General features: G+C 38.5%; 1 protein-coding gene across 2 annotated transcripts in view; it reads left to right on the forward strand.

The window, feature by feature from the left end:
* USP3 (ubiquitin specific peptidase 3) overlaps positions 1-21,228 on the forward strand; it is a 91,486-nt gene that overhangs the window by 13,333 nt on the left and 56,925 nt on the right. Inside the window, exons 2-3 of one of the 2 annotated variants that reach the window (XM_065871497.1) lie at positions 13,477-13,537; positions 17,094-17,225. In XM_065871497.1, coding sequence (XP_065727569.1) covers positions 13,477-13,537; positions 17,094-17,225 — 193 coding nt within the window. The remainder of the gene's footprint in view (positions 1-13,476; positions 13,538-17,093; positions 17,226-21,228) is intronic. The other variant, XM_065871498.1, reaches the window with a different exon arrangement.

Below are 21,228 nucleotides of genomic sequence, written 5' to 3' on the forward strand. Positions count from 1 at the left end.
TGTTTTGAGGTTTTTCTGTGCTCCCTGCATGGTTTCTGTTCCTCTGAGTTCCTCTTTTTCTTTTCAAAATGATTCTCTCAGACTGGAGGTTTTCTTCAAGGATCTTGATTTATCTTTGTCTATTTTTTCATGTGAGAGTGAGGCACTAAAAAGCTCTGTAAGTGAGCGAGGCTTGTCTGTAGTGGGCTTCACTGTAAGGTTGTGGGCAGGCCACCTTCTTCTTCTTCTTCTTCTACATCAGGATGTAGTAAGTTCCATGAGTCTGTTGTTGCTTGCAGCCCTTGACTCCTTGTTTTCAGTGCCACCCTTACCTTTGCTGTCTGCCGGGCCCAGTGTCCCTGAGCCCAGAGCTGCCTCCTGTGTGCACTCTTCTCTGCTGGCACTTAGGCTGTAGCTTCCTTCATGCTACTAAGATCAGTACTGCTCCTCCAGCTTCTTCCTGACTCCCAAAAATGTGTTGAAATGTGCTTGTCTCAAATGATCTTTGTGAGTTCATGTCGATTTAATTTCTTTATTGTCATTTTAGTGAGATGTTAGGATGGAGAGGAGGTAAGAGAGAAATTGGTCTGCCATGCTTAATTTGGTGTTTATTTTTAAATGAGATATTTTTTTTTTTTTTTTTTTCTTTTTTGCGGTATGCGGGCCTCTCACCGCTGTGGCCTCTCCCGCCGCGGAGCACAGGCTCCGGACGCGCAGACCCAGCGGCCACGGCTCACGGACGCAGCCGCTCCGCGGCATGCGGGATCCTCCCGGACCAGGGCACGAACCCGCGTCCCCTGCATCGGCAGGCGGACTCCCAACCACTGCGCCACCAGGGAAGCCCTTAAATGAGATATTTTAAAATCCAGCTTTTAGGGCAAAACAAGTGCTTTGCCCCATCAGAAATGGCTCTTATTAGTCATCGTCCAGAGAGTTAAATCACTAAAACTGAAATATTGCAGTACTGTTTTTGAGTAAAAGTTCAAACTCAGATTTACCTTCCCTAATGAACAGAGCAAAATATTGTCGCTATTACCTGAGTCAGCAGAGAGAGCAGATAAGCCTGGGGGTTTGACTCTGCTTGGGAAGCCAAATACAAGCCCGAGTTTGGATATATAAAAGAAACATTGAAAGAAAAAGTTGTAAGGTCACTTGGACCACTGCAATTACTATCTTGTAATACTATTACTGGATTAATTTATCATCCATCAAGAAAGGGAAGTTACTGCCAGGTTTATAGTACTGTTTGGCTCTGCACAATGGTAATTTAACCTTTTCCCTTGTGTTTTAGTAATTTAAAAAAATGTTCTTAATTGGAAGTAAAGAATAAAATTTTTTTAATCTCAGAAAGCCTATTTATTTTGATATAATTTCACAAAGAAACATTGCTGGGCTTCCCTGGTGGTGCAGTGGTTGGGAGTCCGCCTGCCAATGCAGGGGACACGGGTTCGTGCCCCGGTCCGGGAAGATCCCACATGCCGCGGAGCGGCTGGGCCCGTGAGCCATGGCCACTGAGCCTGCGCGTCCGGAGCCTGTGCTCCGCAACGGGAGGGGCCACAACAGTGAGAGGCCCTGCTACAGAAATTCCCATGAACTCTTTACCTAGATTCTTCAGTTGTTAACATTTTGCTACATTTGTGTTACACCTTTGAACCTTCTTTTTATGCACCTCCCCCCCCCCCACCACCGAGTAATTTGCAGACCTAATAATGCTCCTTCATCCAGAAATACTTTATTTTTTTTTTTCCCCAAGCACAAAGACTTTCTTTTCACTAAGCACAGGGTATTGGTCAAAATCAGGACATTTAATAACTGAGATAATAGTATTATCGAATGCACATTCCATTCTTAGATTTCTCCAGTTGTCCCAATAATGTCCTTCATATAATGTAGCTATTTCCCTTTTCTGCCCCCCACATCTAATCCAGGATCATGCATTTCACTTAGTTGTGATAACTCTATAGTCTCCTTCAGTCTGGAACAGTTCCTTATCCTGTCTTTGTCTTTCACATCTTGGTATTTTTGAAGAAAACAGGCTAATTATAGAGTGTACTTCAGTTTGAGTTTTTCTGTTGTTTCCTTATGATTAGATTCAGGCTGTGCATTGTTTTTTGTAGGAACACTGCAGAAGCAATGTGTATTCTCAGGGCATCAAGAGGTATATGAGGTTGGTTTGTCTCATTTTGGTGATGTTAACTTTGATTATTAAGGTGATATTTGCAAGGTTATTTACTGTAAAGTTACTATTTTCCCTTTGTTATTAATTTGTAGGAGATGCTTTGAGATTTTATGTATAGATGTCTTATTCCTCATCAAACTTTCATCTAGTAATTTAGCATCCATTGATGATTCTTGACTGAATCAGTTATTACTAGGATGGTTGCAAGATGTTGATTTTCTGACTTATTTCTTCTAAGTATATACAGGGAAGAGCTTTCCTTTCTCACCCACTTGTTTATTCATTTATTTTATTAACATGGACTCATAGATTTTTATTTTATTTTGTGACATTCTGTTATTTATTTTGAAGCTCAAATTGTCTTAGATTTGGCTAGTGGGAGCCTCCTTAGGCCATAATTTTGACATGCCCCTATTGTTCTTGGAGCCCTTTCTTGCTTTCTGGCATGGCAAGGTGCTCCAGGCTCATCTTGTACTCAGCCTGCCCCAGTCCTGGAATCAGCCATTTCTCCAAGTAGCCATCATTCCCTTTAGTGGGGAATAAGGTTTATAAACTATGATGTCTCAGCAAATAGGAGCTAAGAAATATAAATAAATAAACATGTCTATATTTGTGTGTGTGTGTGTGTGTGTGTGTAACCATGAGTTCATTTTGATACCTTTAATTCCAGTTCACTACAGATCTAGTCTTGCCCTATCTGTATTTGTAATGCCCTTCTCTAACAGAGAGAATCTGGTTCCCATTATCTCAGCATATGTACTTGTTTGCCCCATGCCATAATCAGAGAAAGTGGTTCTAAACTGCTAACCCATAACATTGCAAAGAAAACTCCTTATAACTAGAGTTCACTATTTGTTTACAGTTTCTTTTTGTATACTCACAAAATATGAAATGTTATGTTCAAAAGTTGTTTGGGTTATTTCCTTCCCTTTCCTTCCATCTTTTAATACACTGATTTATTTGATTTACAGTTAGCTTCGTTTGTTTCAGTTTGATTTCCATTTTAGTTTTTTTTTTTTTTTTTTTTTGCGGTACGCGGGCCTCTCCCGTTGCGGAGCGCAGGCTCCGGACGCGCAGGCTCAGCGGCCATGGCTCACAGGCTCAGCCGCTCCGTGACATGTGGGATCCTCCCGGACCGGGGCACGAACCCGCGTCCCCTGCATCGGCAGGTGGATTCTCACCCACTGCGCCACCAGGGAAGCCCTCCATTTTAGATTTTTTTCCACCTCATCCTTGCTGATTTTATTTTACTTTTTGAGTATATAAAACATGAGTATCGTTCCAAAAGTTAAAGCCATACCAAGAAATGTTACTACCTAACCCTTCTACTCATTCCTATCCACCCCATGTAGACAACCAATTATTTTTATCTATCCTTCCTGTTTCTTTTTATTAAAAAAAAAGCAGGTACATGAGTATTTTCTTATTTTCTCTCACAAAAGGTAGCAAACTAAGTATACTCTTTTGGAATTTGCTTCTTTCATTTAATAGTGTGTTCTGGATATCACTCCATGTTTGCAGAAATTTTACTTATTATTATTTTTAACAGCTTCATAGTACTCCATTTGTGATGTGTCACAGTGAATTCAAACATTCTCCTAACTTTGGGTATTTAGGTTGTTTCCAGTATTTTGCAGTTTCAGATAATGCTGCAACTAACAGCCTTGTACAAATATATTTTTGTATTACTGGGTATCTTCAGGGAAGATTAAAAGTTTTAACGTTTTCATCATGTGAGCAATAATGTGTAAGTGATTTTATAATAATACTTCAGACTATTTGTCTTCCTGCTCCTATCTTCCCATCTACCGTGATCTTACAAATACATTCAAGGCTGTGGAAGTGAAATACTTTATTGTAATTATATTTCTGTCTGGGAAACCTTGAAATCAGAGAGCTGGAAGTGGCCTTGGAAACATTTTTAGTCTACGTTCAGATTCATTTTAAGCAGTTGACTTTTCCTTTTACATACTCGTCAATACTGTTTTGCCACCTAAGTACTCAGACCCAGCTGTTGTAGTAGTTTTCTCTTTTAATTTAATTCATGTTAGATTCCTGTGTCATACTGTTAACTGGCTGCTCCCTTGGGGTATAGAATGGCAGTAGGATAAGACGGTTATACATAGGATAGAAATAAGGATTTGGGCATCAAAAGACGGTTATACATAGGATACAAATAAGGATTTAGGCATCCATTTTCTCCTACAGGTCTCAGCGCATTAGTGAGTAGTATAAACTCAGAGGAGCATCTTGGATTCCTAGATGATGCAGCTGGTTGATGACTTCCAGTCTTTTGTTCCAACAAGTGGGCATTGGAGTAGAAGGGCGACCTCCTCCTGCATTGCTAGATAACCAGGTAAAAAGATTGACCACATAGCTTTCCATCAGAAGGGCCATAAAAGGATTACATATGTATTGAGATAACAGATCCCCTCAGCCTAAGGGTGACTGGAGCCTCCAAACAGATCACTTCTGGCCCTTCGATGACTCTTCAGTTTATGTGCATGCACCATAGATGTTATCATTTTCCATGCATGTCTTGACGTGAAAAAGATTAGGAAAGTTGGCTAGAGCAGTCTCAAGATTAGCCTCTGAGAGCCAAGGATGGTGCCCCTTAAAGAGAACCAGGTAATCCTTATTTATCTTGGATAAAGAAGAATTGAATTATTTAGAGTAGAATACGGGAATAGTGGTTTTGAGATTTTTGAAGGTCGTTTTTTACAATATAGGACAACATTAGGAGTGATGTTTTGCTCAAGAATTAGGTTGTCTTATGGTAATGACAGCACACCTGGATTTAAACTATTAATGGGATACAGAAAGAGCCAGTCCAAAGGATGATTGCAGCTTAGTTGATGACAGACTGCAGTGTTCTTACTGTCTTACTGCCCCTGTTGCAGAGGGGATAGTCTAGTCTTTGGATAGTTTTTGATTCCTATGGAGTAGAACCTCTCAAAGGGTCTCATCCTCACTTCTACTAAACAACAATGTCAGTCATTCCCATGAGTCGTTTGACAGGGGTGAACGGTATATGCTGTATCGCTGATACCCCTCCTTCTACAAGTAGTGTTCTGATTATCTATTGCTGCCTAACAAACTATCTTACATCTTAGTGGCTTAAAACAGCCATTTTATTTTTCTTGTCATCTTGTGGGTCAGGAATTCAGGAGGAGCTTGGCTGGGGCTGCCTCAGCTGGCGTACCTGAAGCTGGAGCATCCACTTCCATGATGGCTTCTTAAGTCACATGTCTTGTGCCTCTGCTCCTGCTCTGTTTCTGTCCCTCCCCACGCCCCCATGCCCCATGGTGTCACATTCTGCAAGGTCTCTCTGTGTCGTTTGGGTTTCTCACAGTGTGTTGGTCTCAGGGTGATTAGGCTTCTCGCATGGTGGCTGGCTTCCCCAAGAGCAAGCAAGAAAAAGAAGCAGCTGTCAATTTCTTAAAACACAGACCTGCAAATTGGCACGCGGTCACTTCTGCCATTTTCAGTTAGTCAAGGCACTGCAGAGCCTGCCCAGATTCAAGGAAAGAGGACATAGACCTGCCTCTCAATGGGAGGAGTGGTCATCTTTTATCTATCATAGGGCCGTTAAGCAGAAAGGAGAGAATGGTTGTGAGAAATACTGAACTGTGACTTTATCAGAAAACTGATCAGAAATTTACTTATGTAATGACTCAGGAGAGATTAACTGACTGCCAGCCTTGAATAAGAATGGGACTGAAGCCAGAGGAGGAAGGTGGGAAAGATTCTCATGGGGCAAAGCGGAAAGGCAACTGAGGTAAGCTTTACTTCATAGCTCATGCTTGGTCTCCTCCTCCTTCAGTATCTGGACCTCCGCTCAGTCTCCTGAGCTCTGCATGGGCTCACTTCTTTAGCCCTGGGTGCTGCCTGTTGCTTTGTATGAGAATTCTCCTGTTGCCCTGCTCCCTGGGAACCCAGCGTGCACTCCCAGAATGAGCCACAGTGCCGGGCGTGGGAGGTGGCGGTATGGGAACACAGGCAGTGATTTTGGCTACGCTCAGGCTGCTCTGGCACCTCTGGCGGTTGCTTAATATCGCTGGATTTCTTCTTTTCTGGACTACGTGAAGGCTCAGTTCCTGCTTTCTTTATGTGACTTTACTACTCTTTTTCCCCCGGTAATTTCAGAGGATTCAAGTTGAAGATAGAAGAGGCTTCAGAACTTTTAGCATAGAATAGGCTCATGAGTATGTGGTTCAAAGAGCATTTATGGTATAAAGAAGATTATACGCCTTGTTCTAAACATCTAAGAATGTATCAGTTGGAGGGTAAGCTGGGTGAGTCCTGGAGTATATTTTACTTGTATATGTACAGGAATATTTATAGAATTTTTATGATAATTCTGCCCTATCCTCCAATTTCGAGAGGAATAACACTTTTACTATTGATACTTCTATGGAGTGTGTGTGTGTGTGTGTGTTTTGAATAACAGCTGCAAATATTTTTCATTGATCATATGTTTACACACCCACAGAGTTGTAATCTAGGATTTTGGTTTCACTTATCACTTATGCTTAATAATTTAGAATAAGTTTATTTCATTAGGACAACTTTATATTACCAGTATCTTTAAATTTAAGACATTTAAACTTTACTTTTGTTATAAAAGAAGTAATGCTTTCTGAAAAAAATTCAAACAGTATAGTTGAAAGTAGGTCCATGTGGCTCTAATCCCCCATCCCATTCTTTTTACATGACGGTTAACAGTTACTATGTACCCTTCTAGACTTCAAGCAGTTTATATACAGGTATATAACGTATACACAGAAACACATAGTACATAATCTTTCTAAAGCAAAAATGACAACCTTCTGGACTTACTGCTCTGCAACAGTCCACACCTTCAAATACTGAGTTTGAGTTCCAGTTCTGTCACTTAAAGAACTTAGCAAGGTATATAACTTCTCTGTGCCTCAGCTTCCTTATCTATAAAACAGGCCAATAATGGTACACATCTCATTGGACTGTAGAGGATTAAATGAAGTAATATTTATAAAGTGGCACAATAAAGTGCAATAGTACTTGGCACATAGTATGTACTAGATAAATATTAAATAAAGAACCTGCTCTTTGAAAAAACACGTTATGAATATTTTCTTATGGGTTGCTGGTGTTTTAGTGTGGCACTTTAAAAACTGTGTTGTTGGTAGGGGGTGGTTTTCTGAGTTTTACTATTGGAGCAGCATGTTTGTCTACAGTGTTTTTTTTTTAATAAATTTATTTATTTATTTAATTTTTGGCTGTGTTGGGTCTTTGTTGCTGCGCGTGGGCTTTCTCTAGTTGTGGCGAGCAGGGTTACCCTTCGTTGCGGTGCGTGGGCTTCTCTTGTTGTGGAGCATGGGCTCTAGGTGCACGGGCTTCAGTAGTTGTGGCTCGTGGGCCCCAGAGCGCAGGCTCAGTAGTTGTGGCGCACAGGCTTAGGTGCTCCACGGCATGTGGGATCTTCCCAGACCAGGGCTTGAACCTGTGTCCCCTGCATTGGCAGGCGGATTCTTAACCACTGCGCCACTAGGGAAGCCCCTGTACCATGGTTTTGAACAGCGATTCCACACACTTTCTGACCTCGCTGTTGCAGTGAGCTGCTGTTACTGACAGGCAATGTGCTGGGAATGTGTTTGCCTCTCAGGAGTTGTGGGAGCAGGAAAAAAAAGCTGAAGGTTGTTGATTTAGAAAATTATACTACACTAGCAATTAATCTTTTTGTTAAGACAATTAGGAGGAGAGTGGAGTTGGAAGAATTTTATCTATAGGGAATTATATGATTATTTAATCTATTTTTTGCTTTGTGTTCTTTGAATAATTTTATAATTAGAGGGGACATGCTCATCACCTAGTTTTTATTCTACAGTGAAGAAATAGACTCAGAATAGTAGTGATGTTCTCAGTTCTATAGCTAGTAATGATGGGGCCAGGACTAGAATCCTAGTCATTGGATCCTCACCTTTCTGAATTCTTAAGAAGTTCAAGAGCCTCTCTGCCAGTTGAAGCAACTATTGAATAATGGATGCGCTATAAATGGCTTGCCTGTCAGTGCTGAGTGCTTGAACTATTTTGCCTGTAGAGACAGTGACCAAGTTGTATTGTAAGCACTAGTGCATGATGTTTTATAAAAAATTTAGAACTTAAGGAGAATTGTTGATGGGCCTTGAATACCAAATGTATTCTATCTTATTAGGTTCTATGTAGTGAATAATAAGGCTATTGAAGATCAGTGGGAAGAAATTTATATTCGCTGTGGATGCCATTTTGCCTTCTGAACACAACCTAGATATTCGTGTGTAAATAGGCCCCTTTAAGCCCAGAACTCCCTAGTTTTCTTTTTTCTTTTTTAATTTATTTTTTTAATTTATTTTTGGCTGTACTGGGTCTTTGTTGCTGCACGCGGACTTTCTCTAGTTGTGGCGAGTAGGGGCTACTCTTAGTTGCGGTGCGCGGGCTTCTCATTGCGGTGGCTTCAGGTGTTGCAGAGCACGGGCTCTAGGTGCACGGGCTTCAGTAGTTGCGGCTCACGGGCTTCAGTAGTTGCAGCTCACGGGCTTCAGTAGTTGCAGCTCACGGGCTTCAGTAGTTGCAGCTCACGGGCTTAGTTGCTCCGCAGCATGTGGGATCTTCCCGGACCAGGGCTTGAACCTGTGTTCCCTGCATTGGCAGGTGGATTCTTAACCACTGCGCCACCAGGGAAGTCCCCTAGAACTCCCTAGTTTTCTGCCCTTCTTGTCTCTTGGTAAAGGAGCAGACTGTTCTTTCCTGCATAGGAGTAGCAGGGAGTAAAACCACTTTGGTTTGTAGATCAGTTGGATGCCTTCCCTCTGCCTTTGTGCTCCATCAGTTGTCCCTTCCTAGTTTCCAGGAGGGTTAAGGCTTTTGGGGGCTTTAGGAAGAAGACATGAATGCGAGCATGTTTTAGAGGCTGGGCCTACTTCACCTGTCTCCCTTGCCCAGCCTGTGTCAGAGCTTCTATCTTGTGGAAAATGGCCCTAGCTTAGGAGAGGATCGACATTCTCCACTCCCCGCAAAGGGGTGCTGCTGCCAACTTGCAGAGCTCGTGGCTGAGGGTAAGGACAGGGCCAGAGGAGAGTTCTGAGGCTATAGCAACAGGAGGAGAGTGAAGGGAGCTGGATAGTACCAGCCCCCCAGGCTGAGATGCCCAGGAGCTGTGAGAGGAAACCCGAGCTCGGGGTTGGAAGAATCTAAGCATATGGGACAGATTGCTGGAGGAGAGTAACTTTGAGGAAATTTCATAATCTGAGTGAAAGAGGACCAGACTTCTGCTTATGACATCCAGTGACCCTGCTGCGGCCACGTGTAACAGTGTGAGAAATATACTGCATGCCTTCCCTGCCATGATGTCACCTTGAAGTGTAATTAGGCATAATAAAAAGAGCCTTTATAAGTTTTCAGACTTATCTTTTTGAACTCCTACAAGTTTCCAACCTTATTAACCTCTTTCTCTCAAGTACCGGCATTTAAGATTTAAAAAATAAAAACCCTTCATTTTAATATTTTTATGTTCTGCTGAATAGATAGTATATTTATAGCTTAAAAACATTTTTATTGACTGTGTATGGTTTTGTTTTATACACACACACACATGCATACACACAATATAGTATTTCAGTTTTGTTATGGTTCTTGTAGAGTTTTATAAAATAGCCTGCAAACCTCTAATGCAGTTTCCATGGGAAATGTGTTCATCCTACAGATAAACTTGAAACCCATCTGTCTATAAACTGAGACTACCTTTTATAATAAAGTGTGTCCCCTTAACATGATTAAAGTAAATGAATTTAAGATTATTGCAGGTATTCTTTTACTCATGCTGTGACCTGTTCTATTTGTAGCAATAATTGAGAGTTTAATTTAAAGCCAGTATTTTTCCTTCTATTTTCTAATTGTCTTGGGTACTTTAAAGGTTTATAATTTGGATAAGGTATATATACACAGAGTGAATATTCCCCAAAGCAGTGTAATAAATGGCTTCAGAATGCCCCATAATACCCTTTTCTCTGTAGTTTCCTAGCCTTCAAATGTTCTTCTGGTGTGAAACTATTAAGCCCTCAGAGAGTACTGTCATTTAAATAACCAAGACCAACTGTCTTATCACACGTTAAGTCTTAACTTTCTTATTGTAAATATTCATGATAAAAGAAATTTGATTTCTTAACTTAGAAAGTGAGGTCTTTTTTGAGATTTAGTAAAAGGCACAGTCACTTCTTTCCGATGTTTTTGAAAGTCAATACTATTTTATTTCCTTTTATTCTTTCTCCTCATCCCTGTCTTAAGCACCTATTTATTTAATCAAGGTATAATTCACATAACATAATATTATTTACTTATTTATTTATTTATGTACATGCCATGTGGCTTGTGGGATCTTTAGTTCCCCAGCCAGGGATCGAACCTGGGCTCTTGTCAGTGAAAGCACCGAGTCCCAACCACTGGACTGCCAGGGAATTCCCCAAATTAACCATGTTAAAGTGAATGATTCAATTCAGTGCATTTAATACATCTACAACTACCACCTCTATCTTGTTCCAAGACATTTCATCACCCCAAAATAAACCCTGTACCTATTAGGCAGTTATTCCCCATTTCTTCCCCTCAGGCTTAGGGTATCTTTTTGAAAATCTGAAATTAAGAAATTAAAAAACTGATAAAACTTTATGAGGTAATTGAGATTTTATAAGACGAGATTTAGAGTACACTGTTCTAATTCAGTAACATGAAGAAATGCATTTAATATACTGATAGTGGAAAATTAGATCACAAAATTGTATGTACTTTTTGTCCATACACACACTTTACAGCCATCGGGGGAAAAATGAACATTTGGTAGGAAACACACCAAAGTAACAGTGATTTTGTTCTAGATTTTTTTTTTTCCCTCATTCAAAGGAGGGGGGGAAAATCTTCCCATAATTACACAAAAAACAAAAACCTGTAAATGACTAAAAACTTGGGCCTAAACTTACTATTATAACGTAATTACTTATTTCAGGTTAATACTAAACTTCTTCCAGATTGAGTACAGTGTTCCTTAGTATTTACTAAAAGAAAAAGGTTTGCTGGAGGAATAAAACTATATAATATTTGTAGTTTTTTAATCCTTCAAGTTATATCACAGACCAGGAATATCTGTTTCAAGTAAACTGTGTTCTAATTTATTTTTCCCTTTAAAAATATACTCTATAGGACTTTCTTTTCAAACTATAAAAATGTCATATTTTTGTTGATACAAATAAAATACCACAGGGGTGTACAAATAAAAAGCCAACAGCCTCCCTTACAATAGTCTTCTCACGTACTTGACTAAAATAATTGCTGTTAGCAGTTTGGCATTCTTCTTATTAGCCTTTGTCATGTGACTTACATGCACATACAATAAAATTGGACCCAACTGAGTAAAAAACTAAAATGCCTTCAGGGTGGCCCTAGCAGTTAATGTAATGCCCTAAGGAAAGGTCAGGCCCTTGGCTAACTGGAAGGGGATTTTTACCACTGAAAGTTTACTCATTCAAAAATAGTTAGAGCCCTGTGCTGGGCAGAAAGGCAGAAGCCCTTGGGCAGTATATCACTGTACTCTCCTATTCTTCCTTGCCTTCTCCTCCCCTCCCAAATGTGGAATGAATGTATGTCAAAGATTTATTTAACTCATTAATAAGGGAACCAGCAGGATGGTAAAGCTGATTCCAAGAGCATTTGAGGAATTGAGTGAATGCAGACACTGAAGAATGAATGTTGAAGTAAATTGCTAGGCTAGATATAAAACCCATTAATGTCCTGCAGGGTAGGAAAACCATAGCCCTTGGAGTCTGCCAGACAGATATTATCTCTACCAAATAAAAATCTACAAGTTCACTTGTAAGTTCATAGAATTTGGGTCCTAATCAGTAGTAAACAGCAGGTCAAACAATGGTATTATAATTAAATATCTTTGGGATATTCATTATTCATAATGAATATAATATTCATTATATTTTATTATACATTGAAAGGGCTTATAGTTCTTGATTCACTTTATTTCCAGTTTTGGCTAATTTTTCTTAAAAATGAGAAAGGCCGATTGTGATGTGTGATTAGACAGGACCAATATAATATAGTAGGGATCAGATCTTGGAAGAGCTTGGTATCTTAAACTAAGAAATTTAAACTTTGTTTCAACAACTGTTCATTGAGCATATACTGTGTACCAGGCAGTGGACTTATTATAATCCTGAGTGTGTGGATGTGCTGCGGTGCCCCTCTCTTGGCCCCCTAGGAGACTGACTAGTGGTTCTCAAGTGGTTGTATTAGGGAGTCACCTGGGAAGTTGCTTTTCTCAAAATAGACATGTTCTTTTGTCCTTCTGTACCCACCCCAATGTAGATGTCCCTGCCTGAGTAGAACATATGTGTTTTGAAAAAGCTTGTTCCAGGTGATTTTTATATCCCTTCCCTTTTAAAATCATTGTTATGTTTATTGGGCCTAAAATTGAGTAGGTAAACAGCAAGCAAAATTGTAATCAGTATTTGAAAAGTTTTCATACCCCTTTTTGCCTGCCGCATCCCTATAATACTCAAACTAAAGTAATTAATGTCCTGATTATACCCTCAGCAAGAATTACATGCAGTTATCATTTAGAATTATATTTAATGCATTTGAGACATTAATTTGGGAAGAACTGGACTTATTAGTCTTCCGAATTGTATCCTTAGGTTATGCCTCTCACTAAATAAACTAAAAGAGTTGTCATTTATAGTAGCACATGATCTGTATGGTAAAGACATGTGATTAAAAAATTAGACTTAAAATGTTTTTTTTAATCTTTTTTTTTAATGTTTTGTCTTTTTATTTTTTGGCTGCGCCATGCGGCATGTGGGATCTTAGTTCTCCAAGCACGGATGGAACCTGTGCCCCCTGCGTTGGGAATGTGGAGTATTAACCACTGGACTGCCAGGGAATTCCCTTAAAAGTGCTTTTGATGAGAAAATAAGACTGTCCTTAACTTGTCAGAGCCTGTTGAAAAACAAAAAAGGAATAAGTAATAAAGGAGAAAAGTGTTTAACCTGTGGTTAAACTATTTGAGTCCGCAGTTAATATGAGCAGTTGCTGTGGACGTGCGTTTAGATTCTTTCAGTATAACGTTAATTAGGCAGCCGTTTTGTGTAAATGCACTCACAAAGCAAGGATTTGTGATTTCAGTACATCTAAGCAGCCATGGAATTTATAACTTAATCACAGGATGTGGTATTACAGATTAGGGGAGAAACTGGGAAATAACGTGATACAATTGGCATATTGTGTATTTTTCTTTTTATTAGTGTGCCGGTCCAACAAAAGCCCCTGGGTCTGTTTGACTTGTTCAAGTGTCCACTGTGGAAGGTAGGTGACATGCTTATTACTTCACTACCCAACTTGCTTTTTTCAGTTTACCTTTAAGCTTTATGTCAAAGTTTTATTGATTTGGATTTATTTAGCACCGTTGTTTAATTATAGCGTGTATGTAATTCTCTGTAGGGCTTCTTCCCTCTCCTAATAGAATCCCTTTGTTCAGTGATGGAACTGAGGAAAATCTAGGGGGGAAAACCCCTTTATATTGATAGAAGAATTAATTTGATGATCAAGACAATCTACTAGTAATATTTGATTGACATGTGGCCAATTTTGTTTCACCTGTTACCTACCCTTCCCTACCTTTACTGACTTTTGAATCAAATCCCAGATATCACATCATTCTTCTGAAAACAAAACAGATAAAGGAATTCCCTCGAAAATGGTCTCACTGTGGAGTTCATTATTTATGCTAAGATGTACCAAATATATCATTGTTCCGTTAAGACATTTTTGCATTCTAGGAACTTAACACTCGCAAACCCAGTTCAAGCCTGAGCATTTCCTCCCAGTTCTTGGCTTCAAAATGATGTTACTTAAATACTTTAGTAACTCTTTCTTCTAGCACAAACTCAAATAAATATCAAACTTTGTGTGTCTGGTAGTAGCACATTTATTTCTGTGGCTCTTTTAGCTTAGAAAATCTGCTTTGAATTTACTTCAGAAGTTAGTAGCTTAGCATCAAGGAGGTGGGAAATCATACTGAGTCACACAGGCTGAAATTTATATTGTATTTATTTGGACAGTTTCCCCATCGTTATTCGTAAACCCTCATTGCATGAAGAGAGCATCTTTGTTCAGTTAACTTTCGATTTTTCACATTTTTAGTCCTGGAATTGAGTCTATTTTTCCATGTACACTTAAGAGTACTTTTGGAAAATGTTAACTGCATATCTTAATTGTGGTTATTGTGGTTTTGAAATCTCTAGGATTTGGGGAACCTGAAAATACTTTGTACAGATAACATTTTTTTTAAAAAAGAAGAAAAGTAGAAGCACTTAAATTCTGCACTTGAAGAGACAGATTCCTCTCCTAGATTTTGAGAGGTGAGAATTATAATGCAATAAAATTTATATAGTTCTATCCTCCAGTTGTCTCATAGTGCTTTACAGCCTAAATCTGGAAGGTCATATGTCAACAAAAAGACCTGACATACTCTCAAAAAGTGGAGACATTAGTGTTCTTAACAGCAAGCAACAAACAGTTCTCTAAGTAGGTATTGGAAAAATAAATTGAAAATTTTCTAGGCTCTGTAGGTAGTATGTTTCCAGTTGTAAGCAATCTTAAATTTGGAAATCTGACATGGTTTCAGAGAAATATAATTAAGTAGATTATACAGATAATGAGAGTAACCTGCATTTGGATCTTCATTTTACATAGCTGATTGGCTAATTTTCTTTTGCCATGTAATCCTGGGTGTTGATTGCCAAGAATGACAATTTTCTTAGTAATTTAGACCACTTGTCTTTAGGGGAGTCTTAAACTGAATATTCTTTCAAACTAGGAAATGTACTTTATCAGTAGTATATTTGAGTTATATATTGTATTGGTCTTCATGACACCATCCCTTTTATTTTTCCTATTTTTTGTGATTATTGTTAAAAAATCTGTGACATGTATATGGACATTTTTCCTTTTTAGACCAAATTGGTTAAAATCTAAAACTAGATGAGGGAAATATTTATTTTTACGTGGTAGTTTATACATGACTGTCAACTTCTGACATGTATTTGAATATTAGCCAAAACATTGCTAATCTTAATGTTAGCAGTAATACACTTCTTACTTTATCACTGACATTTATTACAGTAACCATGGAAATATCTAGTACATTTGGAGGCTACAGTATGGTGGCTAAAGGAACTATATGTACTATTCATTAATTCATGCATTCTGAGCCATGGATTATTTAATCACCTAACAACCCATGAGATATAAGTACTATTATCTCTGTTTTATCGATGAGAAAACAGAAGTAGAGAGGTTAAGTAACTCACCCAAGGTCACCAGGCCATTATGTGATAACGCCTGCTAAAACCCAGGCTGTCTAATTTTTGAGTTTATACCTTTTTTTTTTTTTTGGAGGTACGCGGGCCTCTCATTGTTGTGGCCTCTTCCATTGTGGAGCACAGGCTCCGGATGCGCAGCCTCAGCGGCCATGGCTCACGGGCCCAGCCGCTCCACGGCATGTGGGATCTTCCCGGACCGGGGCACGAACCCGTGTTCCCTGCATCGGCAGGCAGACTCTTAACCACTGTGCCACCAGGGAAGCCCTGAGCTTATACTCTTAATCATTATTTTTATTTTAACTCAGCCATATATACAATGGAATTAAAAATTCAGTTTAGTCCACTTTTGTGAACAGAAGACCCTACACACAAGTCTTGGTTATGTTTATTACAGTGAAAAGAAGGGGGGAAAACGTGATCAAACTCTGAGTAGAGGTTAGTAGTGCCTCTGATGCTTCCAGGTTTCCTGGGGTAGAGAGGCCAGGCTTGGAGTTGGTCCTCCTCACTTACCACAAACTATCCTACTTTCCCCAAGGTAAGTGTTGCTCGTACAGTTAAGGCACATCATGACAAAAATGTCACCTTAACTCTCTGAGCAGGTTTACTTTGCCACTATTTAACTGACATTTGTTTTGACTGTTCTGAGTTTACAATTAGGCCTTACCTTCTATAAATTGGCAGCTTTCTAGGAACTGGGAAGTTTTTGTTTTATGAGGGTCTTCAAGTAGTGGTCAGTTATGGCATTGTACAGTATTTAGGTGAAGGTGTAGATGAACCCTTATTTCAGTTTCATTTTGCTTTTTGTGATAAAATGATTTATTAAATCTGAGTTGGAAAGTGTTAGAAAATTTTTCTGACTGTAGTCAGCCTTTGATTATCTTTGCCCATGTAGTAAGAAATAACAGTTTATATAAGCTTAAGATAATTTCTGTTCTGTTTGGATTTCTTTTAAACAAACCTATTTCCATATTAGTGGAGTGATTATTCAGGCATTCAAATGAAAGATATGAAGCCATATTGATGAGAAAGAGATGGGAGATTATCCTGTTTCCATATCTGACTCTCATGTTTTATATTAGGCAGCAACCTAAGCAGAGCCTATGGCCCTGTGGGCAGTGATTGAGTAATTTAGTTTGCAAAGCTTGTCTTTGATAATAGCTGAGTTGGGAGTTAGCAGCCTAAGAAAACTTAAAAAAAAGAAAAAGGCTATATAGCAAAATTATCAGCAAAGGGGTTGATAAGTGATAATCTCAATGGTATTGAAACTGGTTTGCATAGATAACACCTTTCCTTGCCTGGCCCTAGTCTTGTGTACAATAATAAGTTGACTGTATTTGATTGCAAAAAAGCATATTTTAAGTACTCAGCTTAATAAATCACTAAGTGATGAATGCTCTTACAGGATTGAATGCTCTTTATTAGAAGGAATTCTTTCTTATTCTGATTTGATAACCATCTAATTTTATTATCATCTCCTGCTACTTTAACTTCCCAAGCAATATTTAGATTAAAATACATTTTCATTTGATTTTTGTAAGGTATGTGAATGGCCATGCAAAAAAACATTATGAAGATGCACAAATACCCTTAACCAACCATAAGAAATCAGAAAAGCAAGAAAAAGCTCAGCACACAGTGTGTATGGATTGCAGTAGCTACAGTACATACTGGTAAGTATTAATATTATCTGAAAATGCTGTTCCTTTACTATGTGTGTGCAGTTTTCTCGTCGTCCTCACTCTTTCCCCTCCCCCCAGTCTCTAAGCCAGTGGGGACCGCCATTACTGCCTTTTAGTCCTGTTGGAATTCACAGAGGACTGGGGGCTATCAGGAATGCTTGTCCTTATTCATTCAGATGTAAATTTAAATTGCCCTTTTCAGCCTCTAGGTCTCCTCTTCTTTCCCATCCCACTAAGCTTCAGGGAAATGAAAAGTATTTGTTGTTGTTCATTATAATTCCTTTTCTTTTTTGTTTTTAATTGAAGAATAATATTATTATAATATGATAAAAACCCACATTCCTACTGTCCAGTTAAGGTTTTGTTATATAATCTTTAACTTCTTTGTTTAAAAAATTATTTTGACAGTCTCCCCTGTCCCAACACAGTTCCACTCTCCTCTTCTACTCTGTAGATAAACATCAAGAATTTTGTGTGTAGCCTTTCAAGCTAATTTTTTTTAAGTGTCACATCCTTTAAAAGGGTATTGGAGGCCCTGTTCTCTCTGTCATATACTATACATGTCTGTTTCATGTAAATGACAATAAAGTAAGAATTTTTCTGACTACTTTGAACAGGTTATTCAGGTTACAAGTGATGTTTAACAATCCATATCCATTCGGTATGCTCAAAGAGTCAGTGTATTTTACAGTTTTAACTTTGGCGTGAAGCAAATTTCTTTCCTTGACTAGTAAATTATGAATAATTCTTTATGGTTTTAATCATTTTACTGAATTCAAAAGGTTTCTGACATTGAAAGGAAAAAAAAAAGCCATTTAAAGGAGCCCTTTTATTTTTGTTTTTGTTTTTGCCATATAGCCCTCAAATGTTACATGAAGGCAATACTGGGCAGGGATGGGGATTTAAAGTCCAAATATTGCTTTTGATTCACACTTTCTACTGAAGTTGTGTGCTAATCCTTTCTACATCATCCTTAGCTGCTTATTGTATTGTAGAAAGGTGTCTCATCAAAAGGAAGAAAAAAAGGTCAGTGGCCTACCAAGTTTACATTTTTACAGGTTTCACATTATTACACTGTGGCTATTGAATAAAACATTGTCAGGTTTAGTCCTGTAGATCACTAGTATTTCAGTGATCCTCTGTGTGGAAGATGTCCGGACGTGGAAGAGAGACAAGCTAGAGGTACATGAAGACATCAGTAAAAGTGAAAATCTTGGGAAGATTTTCTGAGCCTAGTGCTGAGTTTATTATTATTTGCTCTCATAAAACACCCCTTCCTACAAAAATTAAGCATTAGCCAAGCTGTTAAAGTGTTTTCATTAGTTTCCCCCCCTTTCCCTGAGGACACTTATATACTAGAATGACACAGCTATCTAATTGACAGAACCATGTGTTTCTGTAAGGTTGTAAGTATTTCTCTTTAAACAGCAGGAATTAAGATCATTCTTGAGGTATCTGTCTCACAGTCATCATTGCAGGTCATGTCAACCTGTATGCACCAGATGTTGAAAGCGTTCATTCTTCTTGATTTTTAGTTAGCAATGTGCATGAAATATTTAATGGGGAAATTTGGAAATACAATTAAATCTCTGTGTGCAGTGGGTTTTCTTGCTGTTGGTAAGATTATGAGGAAATAGTAACTCTTTGAGGAAATTTAAGGAATTATCTTGGAATTTTCCTAATGGAGTGGAATTATATTTGTAGGTCTCTTTAAAGATATAGACTATATACTTTAATGTCTTTGTGTATTGCATTTTAGAGGAATACCTTTATTAACTAGGACTGGAATTTAATTTGCTTTATATTGGTATAGTATGCTAAAGTACAAGTCATTTCACGGCTGAATTGGAATTAAATGGCAGATCTTGGACCTAGGGGGAATATACACCGTGGCAGGGGTTTCTTGGCCAGTTGCCAGTCTTTTGTGTGAAGTTATACAGAGCCGCAAGTGTGTGGACTCCGAGAGCTTCTGAAATGCAGGAAGGGAGCTGCAGCTGGTCACATAACCATCTCATTTGTGGGTTTAGAACAAAATGCCAGGGAATCATCCTGTAGCATTATACTGACAGCCTAAAAGGAAACTGTGCTAGTAGTAAGCTGATGAAGCTGTAGTTTAAATTAACATTTTCCCCACACCTCACTATGATTAAGAAACAAAAAAGGATTTCTTCTGTATGCGGTGTGTGTGTGTGTGTGTGTGTGTTATTTTCCAGTGCACCTTAGTAATTTCACTTCAGTTTGCAAATTTTCCTTGTATATAAATTTCTTGTGGTTACACTAATTGGTTTACTTTAGAGGTGTAGTAGGTTTAACCTATTCGATTATTAATTATTATGCTTGTAGTCAAAATATTTTGACTATAGCTAATGTTAAGGTGCCTTTTCCATGTGCTCTGTCCTCTGAAGAAGTTGAAACATGCTCCGAGGCTTACAGTTTTTCTATCCTTATTTTCCCTTTTCCAAGAGTCCCTGCCTTTGTCCTGTCTTTGCATATCCTTTATGAGGTTATCATTGAGCACTCCCCCCCTCCCCCAAGTAACTCCAATTGTAGCTGGATGTAATCTCCCCTAAACTCACAGTCCTTGGGATACTTGTAATTTCCTGCTGCATGTTAGTTATTTGTAAATGTCCTTGGGGACTGCAGGAACCATATGTCAGATCTTTGTATTGTCCACAGTACTCAGTGTCTGGTGCTGAGTAAGCAGTAGATGTTTGAAAGACTGAATTTTGTTAACTATTTTCCAAAAATGGGGAAGGTTATACCAAATCTATACTATTGTGCCCTCCTGATACTTTTGGAGGACTGAAGAGCTGCAGAACCCTTTTCCTGAAAAAGACTCAAATCACAGCCTATGTGAGCTATTCCATTTACCTCCCGAGAGGGACACCCTTGCAGAGCAGGTCCTTTCACTTCTGATATAAACTGGGCATCCAGGAGAAGCACATATTAACCAAAGCAGAACATAAAACAGGTCATTATTTCAAAAGAGGGAGAGAATCATTTTGGTTTGACACAAACCCACTCCTTTAGGAGACAAATGAAGATTTTAGTAAAAATGAAAATCTTAAGATTTTCACACAAGGGCAGGTGTTCAGATTATTGTGTGTGTGTTCAGTAATATTTCCTTTCCTCCTACCCCAAATTCCCTCCCCCAGTTAATACAAATGGAATTGTATGTGGTACATTATTGTATCAAAAAAAATAGTAAAATTGATTGAGAAGAAACAAAGATTAAAATTAGGAACTTCTTTTTTTATTATTATTTTTGCGGTACGCGGACCTCTCACTGTTGTGGCCTCTCTCGTTGCGGAGCACAGGCTCCGGACGCGCAGACTCAGCGGCCATGGCTCACGGCCCCAGCCGCTCCGCGGCACGTGGGATCTTCCCGGACCAGGGCACGAACCCGTGTCCCCTGCATCGGCAGGCAGACTCTGAACCACTGCGCCACCAGAGAAGCCCTAAAATTAGGAACTTTTATTTGACTTATTATGTAGATAGACATTTGGAGTTAATAGATTTAAAATACTGAACATATAACTTTTGACATCTGACATAGTCTTGTCAACTTATCAACAACAGCTGAATTTCTGAGAATTCAAAAGTATGAAAGGAGTATTAAAACTAAATTACTAGAATTTTTCCTTCCTGGTAGGGTAGTGTTTTAAAGCACTTCTTCAAACAAAGAAATATTATGAAATGTGAGTCAATTCATTTGTCTAGAAGAAAGACTTGTATTTTAGATTTTAAACACCTATAATAAATAGCAGTTTTAATTAAAACTAATAAAAATAAAGCTTTTATTTGTGGGTTTAAATGGATGCTGAATCATTTTCAAAGGCAGTTGTGATTAAAAATTAAAAAGGGGAAGATCTTTTGTTGACTATCCTTATAAACTTTTGGGGCACAAATTTTCAGTGTTGTAAAGATTAGAGAACAGGAAGAATTTTGTTGATTTAAAAACAGTATTTTGAAGTTTTATTAAAAAGAAACTTTT

Source organism: Phocoena phocoena, chromosome 2, assembly GCF_963924675.1.
Source record: "Phocoena phocoena chromosome 2, mPhoPho1.1, whole genome shotgun sequence".
NCBI classification, from domain to species: Eukaryota; Metazoa; Chordata; class Mammalia; order Artiodactyla; family Phocoenidae; genus Phocoena; species Phocoena phocoena.